Below are 19,261 nucleotides of genomic sequence, written 5' to 3'. Positions count from 1 at the left end.
AAAAATAGCACTATAGTTACTGTAGTTCTCACTAGCAACATCTCTAATGACCATGTGATGTCTTGAACATCTGCTATGGTGACTAATTATGTTTTCTGATGTTTACCTCCATCTCTTGGGTGTCTACTTCCCTCCCACAAAAATATGTATTATTCTATGACTGATATATAATCACAATCTGAAAGACATAATTGTTCTGTGCATCCCTTGACTGTTTTGTTTGAGGCTGATTTGAAGTTCTTCTCTAACAAATCTGTTTTGTTATGACAACACCGTTTTTGACATCCCCATTCCCCTGTCCTGTAACGATTTCTGTCCCATTATACATGGTCACGTTTCTCAGTCTGAAAAATATCACTTGGCAAGGCTGCACTGGGAAGAGAGAATTTGTTTTCAGTAACTCAACAATAATACAATAGGTGAAAGTGTTGATAAAACGTGATAGGTGGCCGGTAATCTAAGCGTCGCCAAGGTAACATGAGCATCACTCTTTATTTCTCTCTTTCTATCACACACACACACACACACCTGGCCTCTCTATCAAAAACCAAATCGTGATAAAATGGAGTCTTGTCCTATTGCCCCATCTGTAATAGACACCATCTCTCCTCTAGGCTCTTTCTTGATACCTATTTCAGCTCGGCTGGAGAAACTTGTTACAAGCAAAATACTTTTTGTAATACGTAATGTAGGATTCTATCTCTCCCTCTCTCTCTCTCTCTCTCTCTCTCTCCCTCTCCCCCTCTCCCCCCCCTCTCTCTCTCTCTCTCTCCCCTCTCTCTCTCTCTCCTCTCTCCCTCTCCCCTCTCCCTCCCCCCCCTCTCCCCTCCCCCCTCTCTCCCTCCCCCCTCTCTCTCTCCCTCCCTCTCCCCCCCTCCCCTCTCTCTCTCTCTCTCTCTCTCTCTCTCCCTCTCTCCCTCTCCCCCCACCCCCCTCTCTCTCTCTCTCTCTAGGTGCGAAGTTCATGGTTGCTCCAAGGTGGCCAATTCAAAAGGTAAGATTACTTGAACAGTAATCAGATCAGATGCCTGCTTACATTCAGCTCACTGAGCTGTTGAGCTCCCTCAAAATAATGTAATGACGCCATCTTGTGGATTATTGAGGAACAAGCACTATCTCCATCTTGTGTAAAGTTGAGCTTCTGTTAACAATTGTTCCATGTGACACAGGATCAGCCCTCAGACAGTGCAGTCTTTGAGGGCATCAACCTTGGTGGAGGTTTCCATGGAGCTCCAGGGGAAGAGATATCCTCTAACCCCAGCCTCCCTAGTCCTAGCCCCAGGCAGCCCCCTTCCTTACAGTGGCTGCCCCACCCATCCACCCCAACCTCCGGAGACCAACAGGCCGAAAGCCCCAGGCCACCGGTCACTAAACGCCACAGGAAGCTGCTGTTAAAGAGCGGTTCTGTAATTCCTAGTGGTGCCTCCCCTGGTGAGGAGGACCGTAAGTTACAGGGCATGGCTCATACCCAAGTGTCCCGCCACCACCTGCTGAGGGAGGTCTGCACCAAATACCAGCCGGGCGTCACCGAGCACCCCATCTCCAGCCGGCAGGTGTCCCGGGTCTACGTGGAGGATAGGTGTTGTAACTTTAGTGGTTAATTTCATTGAGCATTATCTTTAGATATTATTTACAGTACATGTAAATACATTACATGATTTACATGTATAATTGTATTTCATTGCAATTCATGTTCAGGGCTGATCTAGAGGTCCCCCTGTCCATGTAATTTTATTCATTGTGATCTAAAAGGCCTAACTGATCTTACATCAGGACTCCCACTCTGAGATGTTAGATGTATACAGCCCCAGATAACTATTCATATATTTCTGTTGTATTGGTTAATTAATAATAGGTCAGGGCTGCTGTACTGTGAGGTTCCCAAAGCTGGCTGCTCCAACTGGAAGCGGGTGCTGATGGTCCTGGGAGGCAGTGCCACCTCCACGCACGGCATCGCCCACGACGACGCCCACTATGCCAACCAGCTCCGTCGACTGGACACCTACAGCCAGGCGGGCGTGGCAGAGCGCCTCCGCTCCTACACCAAGGTCCTCTTCGTACGGGAGCCCTTCGAGAGGCTGGTGTCGGCCTTCCGGGACAAGTTCGAGAGCCCCAACTCGTACTACCACCCGGTGTTTGGCCGGCCCATCATCTCCCGGTACCGGGCCAACGCCTCGCTCTCCGCCCTGAGGACCGGCGCCGGCGTCACCTTCAGGGAGTTTGTCCAGTACCTGTTGGATGTGAGGCGACCCGTGGGTATGGACATCCACTGGACGCCGGTCAGCCAGCTCTGCAGCCCCTGCCTGCTGCACTACGACTTCATCGGGAAATTCGAGAGCCTGAAGGAGGAGGCAAACTTCCTGCTGCGGAGTATCGGGGCACCTAGCAACCTCACATTCCCTGACTTTAAAGACAGGAACCCCAAAGCAGAAAGGACTTCCTACACCATTACCCAGAGATATTTTGAACAGTTGAACACCACAGAGAAACAGAGGGCCTATGACTTTTATTACATGGATTATCTGATGTTTAAATACCCCAAACCCTATAAAGACCTGTACTGAAGTAGTGGCTGGATTGACATAAATATGAACACTACAGAAGAGATGATTATCCTGTGGGACTTGAATAAGCACTACAGACACATTGATGTAAAGTATTCTACGTGTCTTATTTACATCTGGTTACAATTATGATTTGATGTAATTACTTTGAGCATAGGTTGTACAGCTTTTGGTCATAACACTTTGTATAGTGTGCGAACTGATGTGCTTTCTTTGTCAAATGCACTTTTATTGATTGGCAGACATAGCCTACATACAACATCCTCTCAACAATCAACGAGATATTGCTCTCAATCAACAGCATAATGACTTCTATGAAGTGACCTATACTCTGAGTGAAGACTTTATTATCATCTCTTCATTTTCTTATTTTTTTCAGCCTTGTTATATGAAGGTATACTTGTCATTTTGGGTCATCGTCAATCATGTGACTTTTAAAAAGGAAAACGTGTCTTGTTATTCTGCAGACCTTTATAAAAAGAAGGAAAAGAGAGCCTAGCTATACTCTCCCAAAGCAAAGACTAGTGTTTGCAGATACTGCAGCAGATTTCACAGTTACTGAAATCCTACATTGCCTACTGATGAGAAGTACCAGGTGTCTTAGACCATTTTAATATCATTCAATTTGATTTCAAAACCACATTTGCTCTTGAGGTATTTGTTTTCTATTTTACATACAGAACATACAATAAACTTGTTACAGTACGTACCTCAAGGCGGAAGGTAGCTTAGCGGTTAAGAGCGTTGGGCCAGTAACTGAAAGGTCGCTGGTGCAAATCCCGAGCCAATGAGGTGCAAAATCTGCCGATGTTCCCTTGAGCAGGACCTGTAACACTAATCGCTCCTGTAAGTCGCTCTGGATAAGAGCACCTGCTAAATGAAAACAAACTAAGGGACAGGAAACACATGAAATAAGGGACAGGAAAAATATATCAATGTCAGTTGGTAGCTCAGTTGGTAGAGCATGGTGCTGCCAGGGTTGTGGGTTCGATTCCCACAGAGGACCAGTACGAAAAAAGTATCAAAATGTATGCACTAATATAAGTCACGCTGGATAAGAGTGTCTGCTAAATTACTAAAATGTAAAATATTGCCTTTCAGATACAACTGTGGGTTCATGATCTTTGATTCTGTAATGTACAATAGGGTTTCTGGGTCATTGTATGGGCCTCATGTTACAATACTAATGATTTCCCTGTAAAGAGTAAATGTATTGTTTTACATGTTAATAATATAATAATAATATATGCCATTTAGCAGACGCTTTTATCCAAAGCGACTTACAGTCATGTGTGCATACATTCTACGTATGGGTGGTCCCGGGAATCGAACCCACTACCCTGGCGTTACAAGCGCCATGCTCTACCAACTGAGCTACAGAAGGACAGAAGTGTTCTATCTACAAACACGATTTCAATCCCCTAGCCTTAACACTGCCAATTTTGCTAATTTTGTTTGGGTTTTAATTTGTTTGGGTTTTAAAGCACCATTACCATTTAATAAATGTTTTATCAAGCCTTTACTAATTAAACAAAAACATTTCTCTGTTGTTTTTCTAAATCTGGTTTTTGGAAAAGTGACAAAAATGTGTTACAAAAAACCCTTTTGGAACCCTTTTTTCTAAGAGTGTAGAACAATAGCTTTTAAATGGGAAACGTTTTACGTTGTTCAAGCTAAGAAATAATTTCCTAACAGACACAATAAAGTCATTATCAAGCATTCTCATCAGTGCATCATGTCACCATCAGGTTTGAGAAGCATATCTACATCCCTCTCCTAGAACAGCCAGCTATGTCCCAGATGTTCCGGCTGCACCTGGGCAACACGCGTCACAGCATCAGTGACTCAGACCTGTGTAAGCTCGCCAAAAAGACAGAAAGCTACTCCCGGGCCGATGTCAGCGTCATCATATGAGATGCCCTTGATGGTGGATGAACTTCTGACCCCGTGCTCGCCTGGGGACCTGGGAGCCATAGGATTGACCTGGATGGATGTGCCTAGCAACAAAATTCCGGAGCCCATCATCTGCATGGTAAGAAAAACACATTGTCAAAGACTCCAGCCACCCTAGTCTTAGACTGTTCCCTCTGCTACCGCACGGCAAGTGGTACCGGAACGCCAAGTCTAGGTCCAAAAGGCTTCTCAACAGCTTCTACCTCCAAGCCATAAGACTCCTGAAAAGCTAATCAAATGGCTATTTGCATTGCCCCCCTTTTACGCTGCTACTATTCTCTGTTTGTTATCTATGTATAGTCACTTTAACTCTACCTACATGTACATATTACCTCAATTACCTCGACTAACCTGTGCCCCCGCACATTAACTCTGTACCGGTACCCCCTGTAAATAGCCTCGCTATTGTTATTTTACTGATGCTTTTCAATTATTTGTAACTTTTTATTTTCTATTTTTTACTTATATATTTACTTATATATTTTTTACTTAACACTTATTTTCTTTTTTTTCTTAACTTCTTAAAACATTGTTGGTTAAGGACTTGTAAGGAAGTATTTCACTGTTGTATTTGGTGCATGTGACAAATAACATTTTATTTGATTTGACATTCACAGCACAGACATACTCACTGTGTTCATTGACATTTACATTCACAGCACAGACATACTCACTGTGTTCATTGACATTTACATTCACAGCACAGACATACTCACTGTGTTCATTGACATTTACATTCACAGCACAGACATACTCACTGTGTTCATTGGCATTTACATTCACAGCACAGACATACTCACTGTGTTCATTGACATTGACATTCACAGCACAGACATACTCACTGTGTTCATTGACATTTACATTCACAGCACAGACATACTCACTGTGTTCATTGACATTTACATTCACAGCACAGACATACTCACTGTGTTCATTGACATTTACATTCACAGCTCACAAACATGCTGGAACATGTTGTTTCAACTTACACATCCTGGCATTGCACACTGACTCTCACATTTGTGTAATTGCTGAACCATGCTAATGCTTTTGTTGGTCTTCTCTGTGTCCCTCTGCCCTCCAGTCTGACATGCTGCACTCACTATCCCCCACACGGCCCACAGTCAACACTGAGGACTTGTTCAATATCAGGAAGTTCACAGAGGACTTTGGACAGGAGGGCTGAAAGGTCCTGGTCACCCGGGGAGTTCACTTCTCCTCACCCTGTCTCTCCTCCTCTCAAGCCCCATTCGTACATCCTCCTGTCAAAAACAGTAGTGGCTACAGAAGCTACAGCACTACCACACTAGAAACTTGGACTTGTTTGGCTAAACTGCATTGGCAAGAATGATGGAGCATTTTAACTTCATGCATATTCTTTCCCTGTGATCATACACAGATTCCTGTAGACTAAAATACTATTTCTTTCTTTGCCATCCTGCACTTTTTGAAGTTGTTTTTTGAAGTGACTCATTATGATGGAGTGGTGTTGAAGCGCTTTGAACAATTACGTTACGTCGTTTTCTTGTCTTGCATGTGTGTAATTGCATGTGTTTTATTCAATGTGTTAGTCTTAATATATGTATTTTATGTGTATGATTGCTCGCTTTACTTTGCTTTTAAATTCCTTGAGTATTGACTGACCATAGCTGCACCAGGTTAGCCACTTGTCCCAGCCCCCACTAGAGCTACCCCTTCATTACAGGCAGTGTTACTTACAGTATTTATGATTATTTATTATATTTCATTTCATCAACATTTTTGTTGTGAATGCATGACTGATGATGTACAGAGCTCATCATTGAGTGGGAGAGGTGTTTACATTGAAGTATTTCTCTGTATTTTTCTGCGTTATATTTTCATTTTGACTGAAGCCCTTTTTTATTGCTGGATTTGAACATTGAAAATAATAGTTCCACGATACACTTTCATATTGTTCCAATACTGTTGTCGTGATAGTATTGCTATGTCTCTGTATAATTGGGGGAATATTGGTTGAGTAATACTGAAGTCAGTTCGGGCCCCAGAGGGGTTCTCACTGTGTAACGGCTCTCTATCTCCTCCTCTGACGAAGAGGTAGAACAAGGATCCGACCAAAATGCAGCGTGATGATGATTCATGATATTTTAATGAAGGAAAAACTATACATACAGAAACTACAAAAATAACGAAATTAAATAACGAAAACCGAAACAGCCCTATCTGGTGCAAACACAAAGACAGGAACAATCACCCACAAAGCACACAGTAAAACCTAGGCTACCTAAATATGGTTCCCAATCAGAGACAACGAGAATCACCTGACTCTGATTGAGAACCGCCTCAGGCAGCCAAGCCTATGCTAGACACCCCTACTCATCCGCAATCCCAATGCCTACAAAAAACCCAATAAGAAGACACAACAAAAATAAACCCATGTCACACCCTGGCCTGACCAAATAAATAACGAAAACACAAAATACTAAGACCAAGGCGTGACAGAACCCCCCCCCCCCAAGGTGCGGACTCCCGGCCGCACACCTAAACCCATAGGGGAGGGTCCGGGTGGGCGTGTGTCCACGGTGGCGGCGCCGGCTCGGGACGTGGACCCCACTCCAACCAAGTCTTAGTCCCCCTGTAACGCGTCCTTTGATTGGCGACCCTCGCCGCCGACCTAGGCCTAATAACCCTCACCAAGGACCCCACTGGACTGAGGGGCAGCTCGGGACTCAGGTGGAAGCTCGGGACTGAGGGGAAGCTCGGGACTGAGGGGAAGCTCGGGACTGAGGGGAAGCTCGGGACTGAGGGGAAGCTCGGCACTGAGGGAAAGCTCGGCACTGAGGGGAAGCTCGGTACTTAGGGGAAGCTCGGTACTGAGGGGAAGCTTGGCACTGAGAGGAAGCTCGGCACTGAGGGGAAGCTCGGCACTGAGGGGAAGCCCAGTACTGAGAGGAAGCTCAGCACTGAGAGGAAGCTCAGGCAGGTAGTTGGCTCCAGCAGATCCTGGCTGGCTGGCGGATCTGGAAGAGTCTGGTTGACTGGCAGATCTGGAAGAGTCTGGTTGACTGGCAGATCTGGAAGAGTCTGGTTGACTGGCAGATCTGGAAGAGTCTGGTTGACTAGCAGATCTGGAAGAGTCTGGCTGACTGGCAGATCTGAAAGAGTCTGGCTGACTGGCAGATCTGGAAGAGTCTGGCTGACTGGCAGATCTGGAAGATCATGGCTGATTGGTGGATCCTGGCTGACTGGCGGATCCTGGCTGACTGGCGGATCTAGCTGCTCTGGCTGCTCCATGCAGACTGGCAGCTCTGGCTGCTCTATGCAGACTGGCAGCTCTATGCAGACTGGCAGCTCTGGCTGCTCCATGCAAACTGGCAGCTCTGGCTGCTCCATGCAGACTAGCATCTCTATGCAGACTGGCAGCTCTGGCTGCTCCCTGCAGACTGACAGCTCAGGCTGCTCCATGCAGGCTGGCAGCTCAGGCTGCTCCATGCAGGCTGGCTGCTCTATGCAGACTGGTAGCTCTATGCAGACTGGCAGCTCTGGCTGCTCAATGCAGACTGGCAGCTCAGGCTGCTCCATGCTGGCTGACAGCTCTGGCTGCGCTGAACAGGCAGGAGACTCCAGCAGCGCTGTAGAGGAGGAAGGCTCTGGCAGCGCTGAACAGGCGGAAGGCTCCGGCAGCGCAGGAGAGGAGAGAGGCTCTGGCTGCGCTAAACAGGCTGGAGACTCTCTAGCCCCCCGGTAAGCACAGGGAGTTTGCGCAGGTCTCCTACCTGGCATAGCCATACTCCCTGTGAGGCCCCCCCAATACATTTTTGGGGCTGACTCTCAGGTTTCCATCCGCGTCGCCGTGCTGCCTCTTCATACCAGCGCCTCTCCGCTTTCTACGCCTCCAGTTCTTCTTTGGGGCGTCGATATTCACCAGGCTGAGCCCAGGGTCCTTTTCCGTCCAATATCTCCTCCCAAGTCCAGAAGTCCTGTGATCGCTGCTCCTGCTGTCGCTGTTGCCTGTTACCACGCCACTTGGTCCGGGTGTGGTGGGTGATTCTGTAACGGCTCTCTTCTATCTCCTCCTCTGACGAAGAGGTAGAACAAGGATCGGACCAAAATGCAGCGTGATGATGATTCATGATATTTTAATGAAGGAAAAACTATACATACAGAAACTACAAAAATAACAAAATGAAATAACGAAAACCGAAACAGCCCTATCTGGTGCAAACACAAAGACAGGAACAATCACCCACAAAACACACAGTGAAACCTAGGCTACCTAAATATGGTTCCCAATCAGAGACAACGAGAATCACCTGACTGATTGAGAACCGCCTCAGGCAGCCAAGCCTATGCTAGACACCCCTACTCAGCCGCAATCCCAATGCCTACAAAAACCCCAATAAGAAAACACAACAAAAATAAACCCATGTCACACCCTGGCCTGACCAAATAAATAACGAAAACACAAAATACTAAGACCAAGGCGTGACACACTGCTGTTACACGTAGCCATGATGACCAAGTTACCCTGACTTAATAAAAGACTAATAAAAAAATAAGATGTGCTTGTTATTACTTTATTTTAACTTTACATTAAACTTACATCTTACTTTTGCTGTCATACCTGTAAAGAAGAACATGGCTGCACTTCAAGAGTTACACATTCATTTAATACAGAGCCCATATAATGGAGTTATATAACACAGACTACAGAGAGACTGGGGCAGTGTAAAGTAATAAGGCAAAAATAAAAAATCCCAATCCCATCATTAGTTAGGCTTTTTAAGTGACACTAGATAGGGTCGTTGTTCAAATTGATGTTGTTGTATTACTAGGTCTCTCTTTATGTTATGTAAGCTGCACTGCAATTGAGTTTCTTTAACTGCCAATGTGCTCCATTGTGGCACATGTATTTGTGTAAATAAAATCTATCTATTCAGCCTGGTCTCATAGACGAAACGTCATTGACCTTGCAAAAACAACTTTCCAAACCATAACATAACTGCGATCCGCTACACACAGCCTACATCGTTGTCACCTAACGTTATAGTCAACATAGCTAGCTACTAGAACTAATGCGTTAGTAAACTCGCTACAGCCATGCAGTACAGTGTACAGCAAGAGGTTAAGCAGTTACACCGGCGCACCCTGGTGGCAGTACATTTAAAATTCCAAAAGCTACCTTCACTTAGAAGAGTTCCAGTGTTGGATAGCCATTGCCAACTAGCTAAAATAGCATCCCTCTCCGTTGGAGCCGGGTGTTTGAGTAGGCTAAACTAGCAAAAGTGTTAAGTGAATGTGAAAGTGGGGGAACAAATACAACATGTATAGCTAGCTCTCTCTCTCTCTCTCTCTCTCTCTCTTGTTTCTCATTATTTTTTGAAGAAATGAATTTGTACAAAACTGTTCAACTATTGTCTTTCTCTCTCTTTGAGTCATCTACTCACCACAATTGATGCACAAGTGGCAAATCAAATGTGCACTAGCTAGCTGTAGCTTATGCTTTCAGCAGAGGTTCATTATCTGATCCTTTGATGGATCAAAAACATGTCAGTTCATACTGCAAGAGCTCTGTTGGGTTGGAGGATGTCCAGAAGTTGTCATACTTTCTGTATAAATCTATGGAAAGGGGTGAGAACCATGAACCCCTTAGGTTTTGTATTGAAGTCAATGTACCCAGAGCAGGACGGAAACAAGCTGTCATCCAGTTACATCATGGTGCTACCCCAGAGAGTGCTGTTGAGGCTACCATAGACCTTAAAACAATGTGTTTTAATCACAGGAGGTTGGTGACACCTTCATTTGGGAGGACAGGGCCCGTGGTAATGGCTGGAACAGAATTTATGGAATGGTATCAAATACATTAAACACGTGGTTTAATGCCATTCCATTCGCTTCGATCCAGACATTATTATGACCCGTCCTCTCCTCAAGAGCCTTCACTGGTTTTGATAAATTATTTGGTGACGTGAATATATCTAGTATAGCTTTATCTAAAAAGGATTCCTTTTTTATTATTTCACTATTTTTATTTTTATGAAATTCACTGCGGGGGGTCCTCCGCTTCCACTGATACGAAATGGAATTCATAACATATCATACGAATTGTAATTCGTAACGTTATACAAAATGGAAGATGGACATCCACAAATTAATACATACCAGAGGTGGGACCAAGTCATTTTTTTACAAGTTACAAGTAAGTCTCAAGTCTTAGCACTCAAGTCCCAAGTCAAGTCCCATGTCAAGACAGGCAAGTCCGAGTCAAGTCTCAAGTCAAGAACGACAAGTATCAAGTCAAGTCTCAAGTTCTAAACTTTGAGTTTCGAGTCCTAAACACGTCATAACGTGCTCTTCACCAAATGTAGTACCGTTTCATATTTTTAACAAGAGTAATAGTTAGTATATTACGTTTAAAAATATCTATATATTTATTACTTTCCAATTAAACATTATATTTCCATGGAAATACATGGGTAGCCATGAGAAAGGTCCAGGGTGATATATTAATGAAGGGATCTGGTGGTTAATTAAGACTCCCTCATGACTTTCAAAACACCATTTGACTTGACTTGTGGAGTGGCAATGCAAACCTCTTGTCATGGCTGTAAATACTGACACTTATTTGTAAATGGAGTGTATTTGACTGTTTTTCACTGTAATGGTAATGTTACTCTTGCTTACTAACCCAATTTCCCATAGGGATAATATAGGTTGTTTGACCGCATCATGTCTTGTTTCTATTGTACAGTAAACAGTTCTGGGGAAGAAATGGTGGGGCTGAAAGAGACACTCCAACCTGAGTGTTAAGAAGGATAAGTCCAAACAAATGAGTGTGTGAATATGCACTCCAACAAGCTAACAAGTTAACTGAAGTTCAACCAAGAGGCCTGTAACAGCAGTTAGTGTAATAACACTGGTTAATCTAATAACTTTTGTAAATGTAATAACTTTAGATATTTAATGTAATAAAACCAGTTAATTTAATAACTTGCCGGATAACGTAATGCAACATGTACATCTTGAACAGATAACGTAATAGCTTTTCTTGCTTAAGGGTCAACCCACCGTTAAAACAACAACAAAGCGGTCAGCCCGCCAGTGTTTTGGCAAACAGCTGAGTGTTGGAGTTGGAGAAATGTAAGCAGGCCTTTTTGACACCTATCACGGTAGGCTATGTTTCATCACACAACAGCTACATAGAGGCAGTATTTAGTCAAATTTTACAATGTATGCATCAACATTAAACTAATTGGGACACTCATTTTAATTAAAGATAAGATCAAACAAAAGACATGGGTGCTCTTTCAGTTTATTGTGAAACCTTTCACCTTTGCCTTTCAATGCCTTAGCTTTGAATTGTAAATGTTAAATAGAGAACAAAAATATAAACACAACATGTAAAGTGTTGGTCCCATGTTTCATGAGCTGAAATAAAAGATCCCTGAAATGTTCCACACCCACGAAGAGTTGATTTCTCTACAAATTTGTGCACAATCCCTGTTAGTTTCTCCTTTACAAAGATAATCCATCCACCTGACAGGTGTGACATATCAAGAAGCTGATTAAACAGCATGATCAATACACAGATCATTACACACAGCACAGAAGTTTTGAAGGAGTGCAATTGGCATGCTGACTGAAGGAATGTCCACCAGAGCTGTTGCCAGATCATTTAATGTTCATTTCTCTACCATAAGCCACCTCCAATGTCATTTTAGAGAATTTGGCAGTACATCCAACCGGCCTCACAACCACAGCCAACGTGTATGGCGTTGCTTGGGCGAGCGGTTTGCTGATGTCAACGTTGTGAATAGAGTGCCCCATGGCGGAGGTGGGGTTATGGCATAAGCAGGCATAAGCTACAGACAACGAACATAAATGTATTTTATCGAAGGCAATTTGAATGCACAGAGATACCGTGACGAGATCCTGAGGCCCATTATGGTGCCATTTATACGCCGCCATCGCTTCATGTTTTAGCATGATAATGCACGGCCCCATGTCACAAGGCTCCGTTCACAATTCCTGGAAGCTGAAAATGTCCCAGTTCTTCCATGGTCTGCATACTCACCAAATATGTACAGATACCCCCAAAAAATACTCAAGTAGTATTTTAAAGTATTTTTACTGAAGTACTTTACACCACTGCTGACTGGTTTGCTGATCCACGCCCAATGCCTTTCTTGGGGGATGAATGTGCGCTAATAAAAAAGGAGCCCTTTGAAGTGATTGTTTGACAATCAGATGAAAACATCAAAACTGGTTGTTTTTGCCACAACTTAAATTTACCTGCAAAAACAGCCTGGTCTCATAGACTAGACGTAATACAGTAAACGTAAATCCGGGAAACAAATTAGTACGATATGTTACATTTGGTATGGTTACATAAGACAGATTGACAGGCAAAATCCAAAGCAGTGTGGTTGCTCAGGGTGGATGGGTAACGTCTAGCAAAGCAAACGTTGAGAGTTCAAATCTCATCACTGACAATTTTTGCATTTTAGCTAATTAGCAACTTTGCAACTACTTACTACTTTCTTAGCTAATTTGCAACTAATTAGCATGTTAGCTAATTCTTCCCCTAGCCCTCACCTTAACCCTTCCCCTAACCATAACCTTAAACCTTTTAGATAACCCTTCCCCCAACCTTAAAACCCTTTAACCTAACTCCTAAACTTAACCTTAACCTTTACCCTAACCCCTAGCCTAGCTAACGTTAGCCAGCTAGCTAACATATCATAACATATCATACATTTTGCAAATTCCTAACATATTATACGTTTTGAACATGTGTAACATATTGTATGTTTTGAAATTTGTTACATATAACACAAATTGTAATTTGTAACATATAATACTAAATGGAGTGTCCAGGATTTACATACGGAATAATACAAAATGCTCTGAGATCAGGTTGGCAAAAAAGCAGAGAACCATTCACACAAACCGGATACCTGTAATTTGGTTGCAGGGTTTGTGAAAATGCAGGAATCATGACTAGGTCTTTAGGTGTCTTTTATTTTTCCATGTTTGTCTTTTACTCCCTACCCCTTTCAGATATACGAAAAAGCTGGTATAAAAATAAAGGCATGGTAAATGAGTGGGAATTAAGATGGTGGAAGTGGATTGCCGGGGGTTGAATCAGTGCGTTGAGCAAAGTTGGTGAAGATGAATGGACAACAGTAGTGTCAGAGAATGGAACAGAAAGGAAACTATCTCAAATTGGCGTGGAGGAATTTGGAACTTCTTGGAATTTGTTTGTTGATTAAGGATGCATATCTGGGAGATGCGTTTGAGGTGTTGAAGGTGGTGAAGCAGGCGCTTCAAGGAGTAGAGTCTGTCGGTTCTGTTTAAAAAAAAATAAAGATCTACCTACGCATGTGAAACTTGGTTATGTAAGATTCACTGGAAGAGCTTTAGTTCCCAAACCATTGCCGTGTAAAAATGGTAAAGTATTTGGCCATGTTTCAAGTGTGTCAGACGGACGGAGTATACTGAAGAACGGTGTGTAGAAGGATGACTTACAATTGTGGTGGGGATCATGAGGTCTTAGAGTGCCCTGTAAGGGAGAAGGAGATTGAGGTGGCAAAGGTTAGAGCGGTCAATCAAATCTCCTATCCGGAAGCGATTTAAATGGTTGAGAAAACAAGTAATGCCAGTGAACATATGGTAGTCGATGCTCCACAGCCTATAGTAAATGTTTGCTGCTCGTCAAAAGACACCCTGTGTGTTAACAAAGTTTATTTTGTGGGTGTTCATTGCCACAGTTATAAACTGTAAGGCTGAAGTGCCAAAGAAGTCAAAGAAACTGGACATTATTGTGGCTGCGGCAGAAAAGGGTTTGGGACATCAGGAGTTTACATCGGAAGACTTGCAAGGGGTACTGGCGCCGGGAGATGGCCCACCTTCCCAGGCTCCTCTTGAGGCTGTGTCGGGATCAGATCTGTTGTTTTTAACAGAAAAGTAGTTTGGTTTAGTTTATTTATTTATTTTGGTAATTTGCAGTGGTGGAAAAAGTACCCAATTGTCATACTTGAGTAAAAGTAAAGACACCTTATCAGAAAATGACTCAAGTAAAAGTGAAATTCGCCCAGTACAATCCTACTTGAGTAAAAGTTTTAAAGTATTTGGTTTTACATATACTTAGTATCAAAAGGAACTGTAATTACTAAAATATACTTAAGTATCAAAAGTAAAAGTATAAATCATTTCAAATTCCTTATCTTAAGCAAACCATATGTATCCAGTGTAACCGGTGTGAAATGGCTAGCTAGTTAGCGGGGTGTGCGCTAGATAGCGTATCAATTGGTGACATCACTCGCTCTGAGACCTTGAAGTAGTTGTTTCCCTTGCTCTGCAAGTGCCATGGCATTTGTGGAGCGATAGATAACAATGCTTCGAGGGTGTCAGTTGTTGATGTGTGTACAGAGGGTCCCTGGTTCGAACCCAGGTTGGGACGAGGAGAGGTTGGGACGGAAGCAATACTGTTACATTGGTGCCGTGACCTGGATCACTAGTTGCTGTGGAAAAGTAGGTCAAATAGGGTCGGTGAGTGTAACCTGTGTGAAATGGTTAGCGGGGTGCGCTAGTAGTGTATCAATCGGTGACGTCACTTGCTCTGAGACCTTGAAGAACTTGTTTTTTGTGCTCTGCAAGGGTTGTGGCTTTTGTGGAGCGATAGATAACGATGTTTCCAGGGTGTCAGTTGTTGATGTGTCCAGATGGTCCCTGGTTCGAGCCCAGGTTGGGGCGAGGAGAGGGACGGAAGGTATACTGTTACACATACAGTACCATTTTATTTAGAATTTTTTATCTAAGGATAACCAGGGGCAAGCTCCAACACTAAGACAATATTTACAAACGAAGCATATGTTTAGTGAGTTCGCCATTCACACAATTATCAAGAGAACATCCCTGGTCCTCCCGACTGCCTCTGAAATTGAGAGGAATTTAGGCTTTCAAGGAAAATGTATGGAGTAAAAAGCACATAATTTATTTTGGAATGTAGTGAAGTAAAAGTTTTTTAAAAAGTACAAATATAAATAGTAAAGTCTAGATACCCTCCCAAAAATACAGTTTTTTGGAATCCAGTAGGTGGCGGCATGCACACTAAATTGTGCAAATGCAATATACCAAAGAAGAAAATGATCAGCGGGATTCTGGTCTGCATATGAAAAGGATAGGAGTGCGTGCACTCTCCCATGTGTTTTTGGTTAATAGAGCCGCAACGAGTTGTACGGCGCTCTTCTATATGACGTAATACATAAGGCTAAACCCGATCGTGGGGTGTGGCAGTTGCCTACCCTATCGTGGTTTTCTGCATTCACAGTAATTAACATGAGTCTGAGTGTAGCCAATAGTTGTTTAGTCCATTATATACAGCTAATTCAGTACACCGTGGGTATGTATCCATTGTTGGTTTGCAGCTTGTGTTTTTAAATGTTCAGTGTTATGTCTGTGTGACATTTTTTCTGTCGTATTTGAAAATACAAATCAAAGTTTCAATGTGGGTTATGAGGGGCAGGCAGATTGGTGATTACAGACTGTAGTTTAAATTGGTCTGGGTTCTATTGTATATGGCTTTTATCTCGTGTGGGTCTTTTAACCGTGTTTATTAAGCCATTGTTTGCAGTGAATGTACTGCTACTTTGCAAGTACTTTGCACATTAGGTAACCTTTACTCTAATCATTTCACCTAACCCTATCCCCATTGTTTCTGGAATAGAGAAGGTTCTACCTCAACAACAAATGTGTGTCTACCAATCATTTAAAACCCACCATAGCAGATAGGACTATTAAAGGTGTCTTCACACAATAGAGTTAGGACACTTGACTCGAGAGGATGTCAGTCCATCTCTGAAACCTCTCAAAAATAACTTGGGTGGCATTAGTAGTTGAGGAGGAGCAACTGAAATGGAAGATTCTGCCTCAGCATAGGACACCTTCTGTACAACTCCAACTTTGTTGGGTAAAGACTCTGCATCAAAACTCAGCAAGACAGACAGTGTCTTCTCTGTTTCATCATGCTCTCCATTGGGTCTGCGTCGAACCAAACGGTGGGCATCACATACACCGGAATCTTCAATTTCAGTTGCTCCTCCTCAAAACTTAATACGAGTGATGCACCGATATGACATTTTTGGCCGATATCTGATATTTCCTTGCCCCCCCAAAACGATACCAATATTAAACTTTTTAGTGGCCTTTTAAGCATTCTAGTACAGTTAAATAGTTAACACACACACACATGGATGCAGCGGTCTAAGGCACTGCATCTCAGTCCTACAGTCTTTGGTTCGAATCCTGGCTGTATCACATCCGGCCGTGGTTGGGAGTCCCATAGGGTGGAGCACAATTGGCCCAGCGTCATCTGGGATTGGCCTGGGTAGGTTGTCATTGTAAATAATAATTTATTCTTAACTGACTTGCCTAGTTAAATAAAGGTTATACACACACACACACGCGCGCACGCACGCACGCACGCACGCACGCACGCACGCACGCACGCACGCACGCACGCACGCACGCACGCACGCACGCACGCACGCACGCACGCACGCACGCACGCACGCACGCACGCACGCACGCACACACACACACACACACACACACACACACACACACACACACACACACACACACACACACACACACACACACACACACACACCACACTGACCAAAAAGTTATATTGTTGGCATTTACGTATGTCCCCATTACCAGTAAAACATAATCAAAACCTATTTCGTCGACTTACCTACTGTGCTGTTTCGTTGTTCAGACGTTCAGACGTTTCATTCTCAACCAGGATTTCATCATACATGTCAAGCAGTGAAGTTTCAGCTCCGTCTGTCCGTGGCCTTTCTTGGTGTGCACTGTCACTGTGTCCGTTTCCATCTTGTCCAGCTGTGTATGTAACATTTCATGTAAACCCTGTTTCTTGTCTGCATCAAAGTAGCGGTCTTGGTGGCAACACAGTAAAGGGAGAATGCCACCGAATCGCTTGTTCACAGCCTGTGTCGGTAATTTTGCTGAGCAGGTGTTTCAATGCAATGACAGAGGGTATCACGTCTGCTGCAGGCGCAGTTGATGAGCTTATTTCTCCAGTCAGTTGTTCGAATGGAGCTAGCTAGTGTGTTCATGTTTCCAAGTTTCAAACATGTTGAAATAGCAGCAGTATGACAACCAGCACATTCATGAGCATGAAATACGACATTCTTCAGTACAAAATCCTCAAAGGCCCACTGTGCTGTCAGACTCAGCATGTACATGGAGCTGATATCGCTGGTCCAAATGTCAGTCGTGAATCTAATAGCAGTGACGATAGTACTGTGTAACTCTGGTAGGGCAACCTCTGAAAAATAGTGCACTTGGTAGTGTGTACTGGTGCTCGACCAGTCGGCAAAAGCCAACATCGCCAATGACAGAGAATGGTTGATTGTCAAGGGCAATGAATTCCTTTATCTTGGCGTTAATGGATTTCGCCCTTGAGTTGTCTCGCTGAAATGTTCTTACTCTTTCAATTGACTGCTCGACTTGTTGACTGCTCGATCCACACAGCAGACATTGTGGGCTAGGTTAGGAATGCTGTGTTGCATGTGTAAGCGCAACATTTTACATGGCATCATTACGTCACGTACCTTCGTTATATAGGTATGCACATCAGCTTTGACATCGGTTTTGCACATCAGCGTTTATCTAGACATCAGGCCAATGTCGATGTTGGCATTTTTAGCTAATATCGTCCGATTCTGATATCTTCATTGATTTATATCGTGCATCCCTACTTAATACCACCCGAGTTATCATTCCTTTCAATGGTGCCCTGCTCCAAAGAGCAAAGCAAGACACAGTTCTTGTCCCTAGGCGTGTGGTTCAGAGTGCCTGTTCCCTCTGGATGGAAGAGTTCACTTCGAGTTACTTTCAACATTTCAACAGTCCCTAACCTCTTCTCCACCCAACCTGACACCACATATGCATACATCAGAAGCCAAGGATCTGTTCTCTACAAAATCTCACATCAACTGAGACAGAATAAACTTTATTATCATCGGGATAAAGCTCAACCTCTGCCAGCTTCACCACACCTGCCACAGCAGGTAATTTATCCTTAATCTTGTCAGATACATTTTTGTCCGACCCTTTGAAACTTCGGCTGCCATCTTGTCTCCAGCACTGACCTCCCCAAATTGGCAATTTTAAACAAATGTAGCATTTGTACATTCAGTGTAAGTTTCATATGTGCTGAGAATGTTCCAAAACCAAGCAACCTGCACCATTCCCAGAAAGTTGTGGGAAGGTTGTATGCAAAATAACCATAGGACAACCACGTTCTCCCCAAACTCTAAGAAACATCTTAGAACATTTTGTGCTAGCTGGGTGTGCTCTATAAAAGAGTAGGCAAGGCTGGCATTGTTATGTGGAGCAATGGAACAGCCCTGCATTTATTTAGATGTGTTTTCTTGTATCTGTCTGTAGTGCTATCGAGCGATAACCCATAGAATATTGTATAACTATGACTGAAAAATGCACTATATATACAAAAGTATGTGGACAACCCTTCAAATTAGTGGATTCAGCTATTTCAGCCACACCCGTTGCTGACAGGTGTATAAAATGCAGCACACAGCGATGCAATCTCCACAGACAAACATTGTCAATAGAATGGCCTTACTGTCACAACTTCCGCCGAAGTCGACTCCTCTCCTTGTTCAGGAGGCGTTTGGCGATCGACGTCACCGGCTTTCTAGCCACCGCCGTTC

At 43.5% G+C, this 19,261-nt stretch overlaps 1 protein-coding gene and 1 pseudogene across 1 annotated transcript in view; both read left to right on the top strand.

Annotated features, from left to right (window-relative positions):
* The window catches only part of LOC118395934 (carbohydrate sulfotransferase 8-like), a 96,409-nt gene extending 91,948 nt beyond the window's left edge, over positions 1-4,461 (top strand). Inside the window, exons 3-5 of the mRNA XM_035790029.2 lie at positions 954-994; positions 1,170-1,579; positions 1,856-4,461. Coding sequence (XP_035645922.1) covers positions 954-994; positions 1,170-1,579; positions 1,856-2,564 — 1,160 coding nt within the window. The 3' untranslated portion in view covers positions 2,565-4,461. The remainder of the gene's footprint in view (positions 1-953; positions 995-1,169; positions 1,580-1,855) is intronic.
* An 11,284-nt stretch (positions 4,462-15,745) lies between these two features.
* Positions 15,746-19,261, top strand: part of LOC118395933 (BTB/POZ domain-containing protein kctd15-like) — a 24,363-nt pseudogene continuing 20,847 nt past the window's right edge.

The sequence above is a fragment of the Oncorhynchus keta genome, chromosome 17 (assembly GCF_023373465.1).
Source record: "Oncorhynchus keta strain PuntledgeMale-10-30-2019 chromosome 17, Oket_V2, whole genome shotgun sequence".
NCBI classification, from domain to species: Eukaryota; Metazoa; Chordata; class Actinopteri; order Salmoniformes; family Salmonidae; genus Oncorhynchus; species Oncorhynchus keta.
This window is presented reverse-complemented; position numbering and strand designations above follow the sequence as displayed.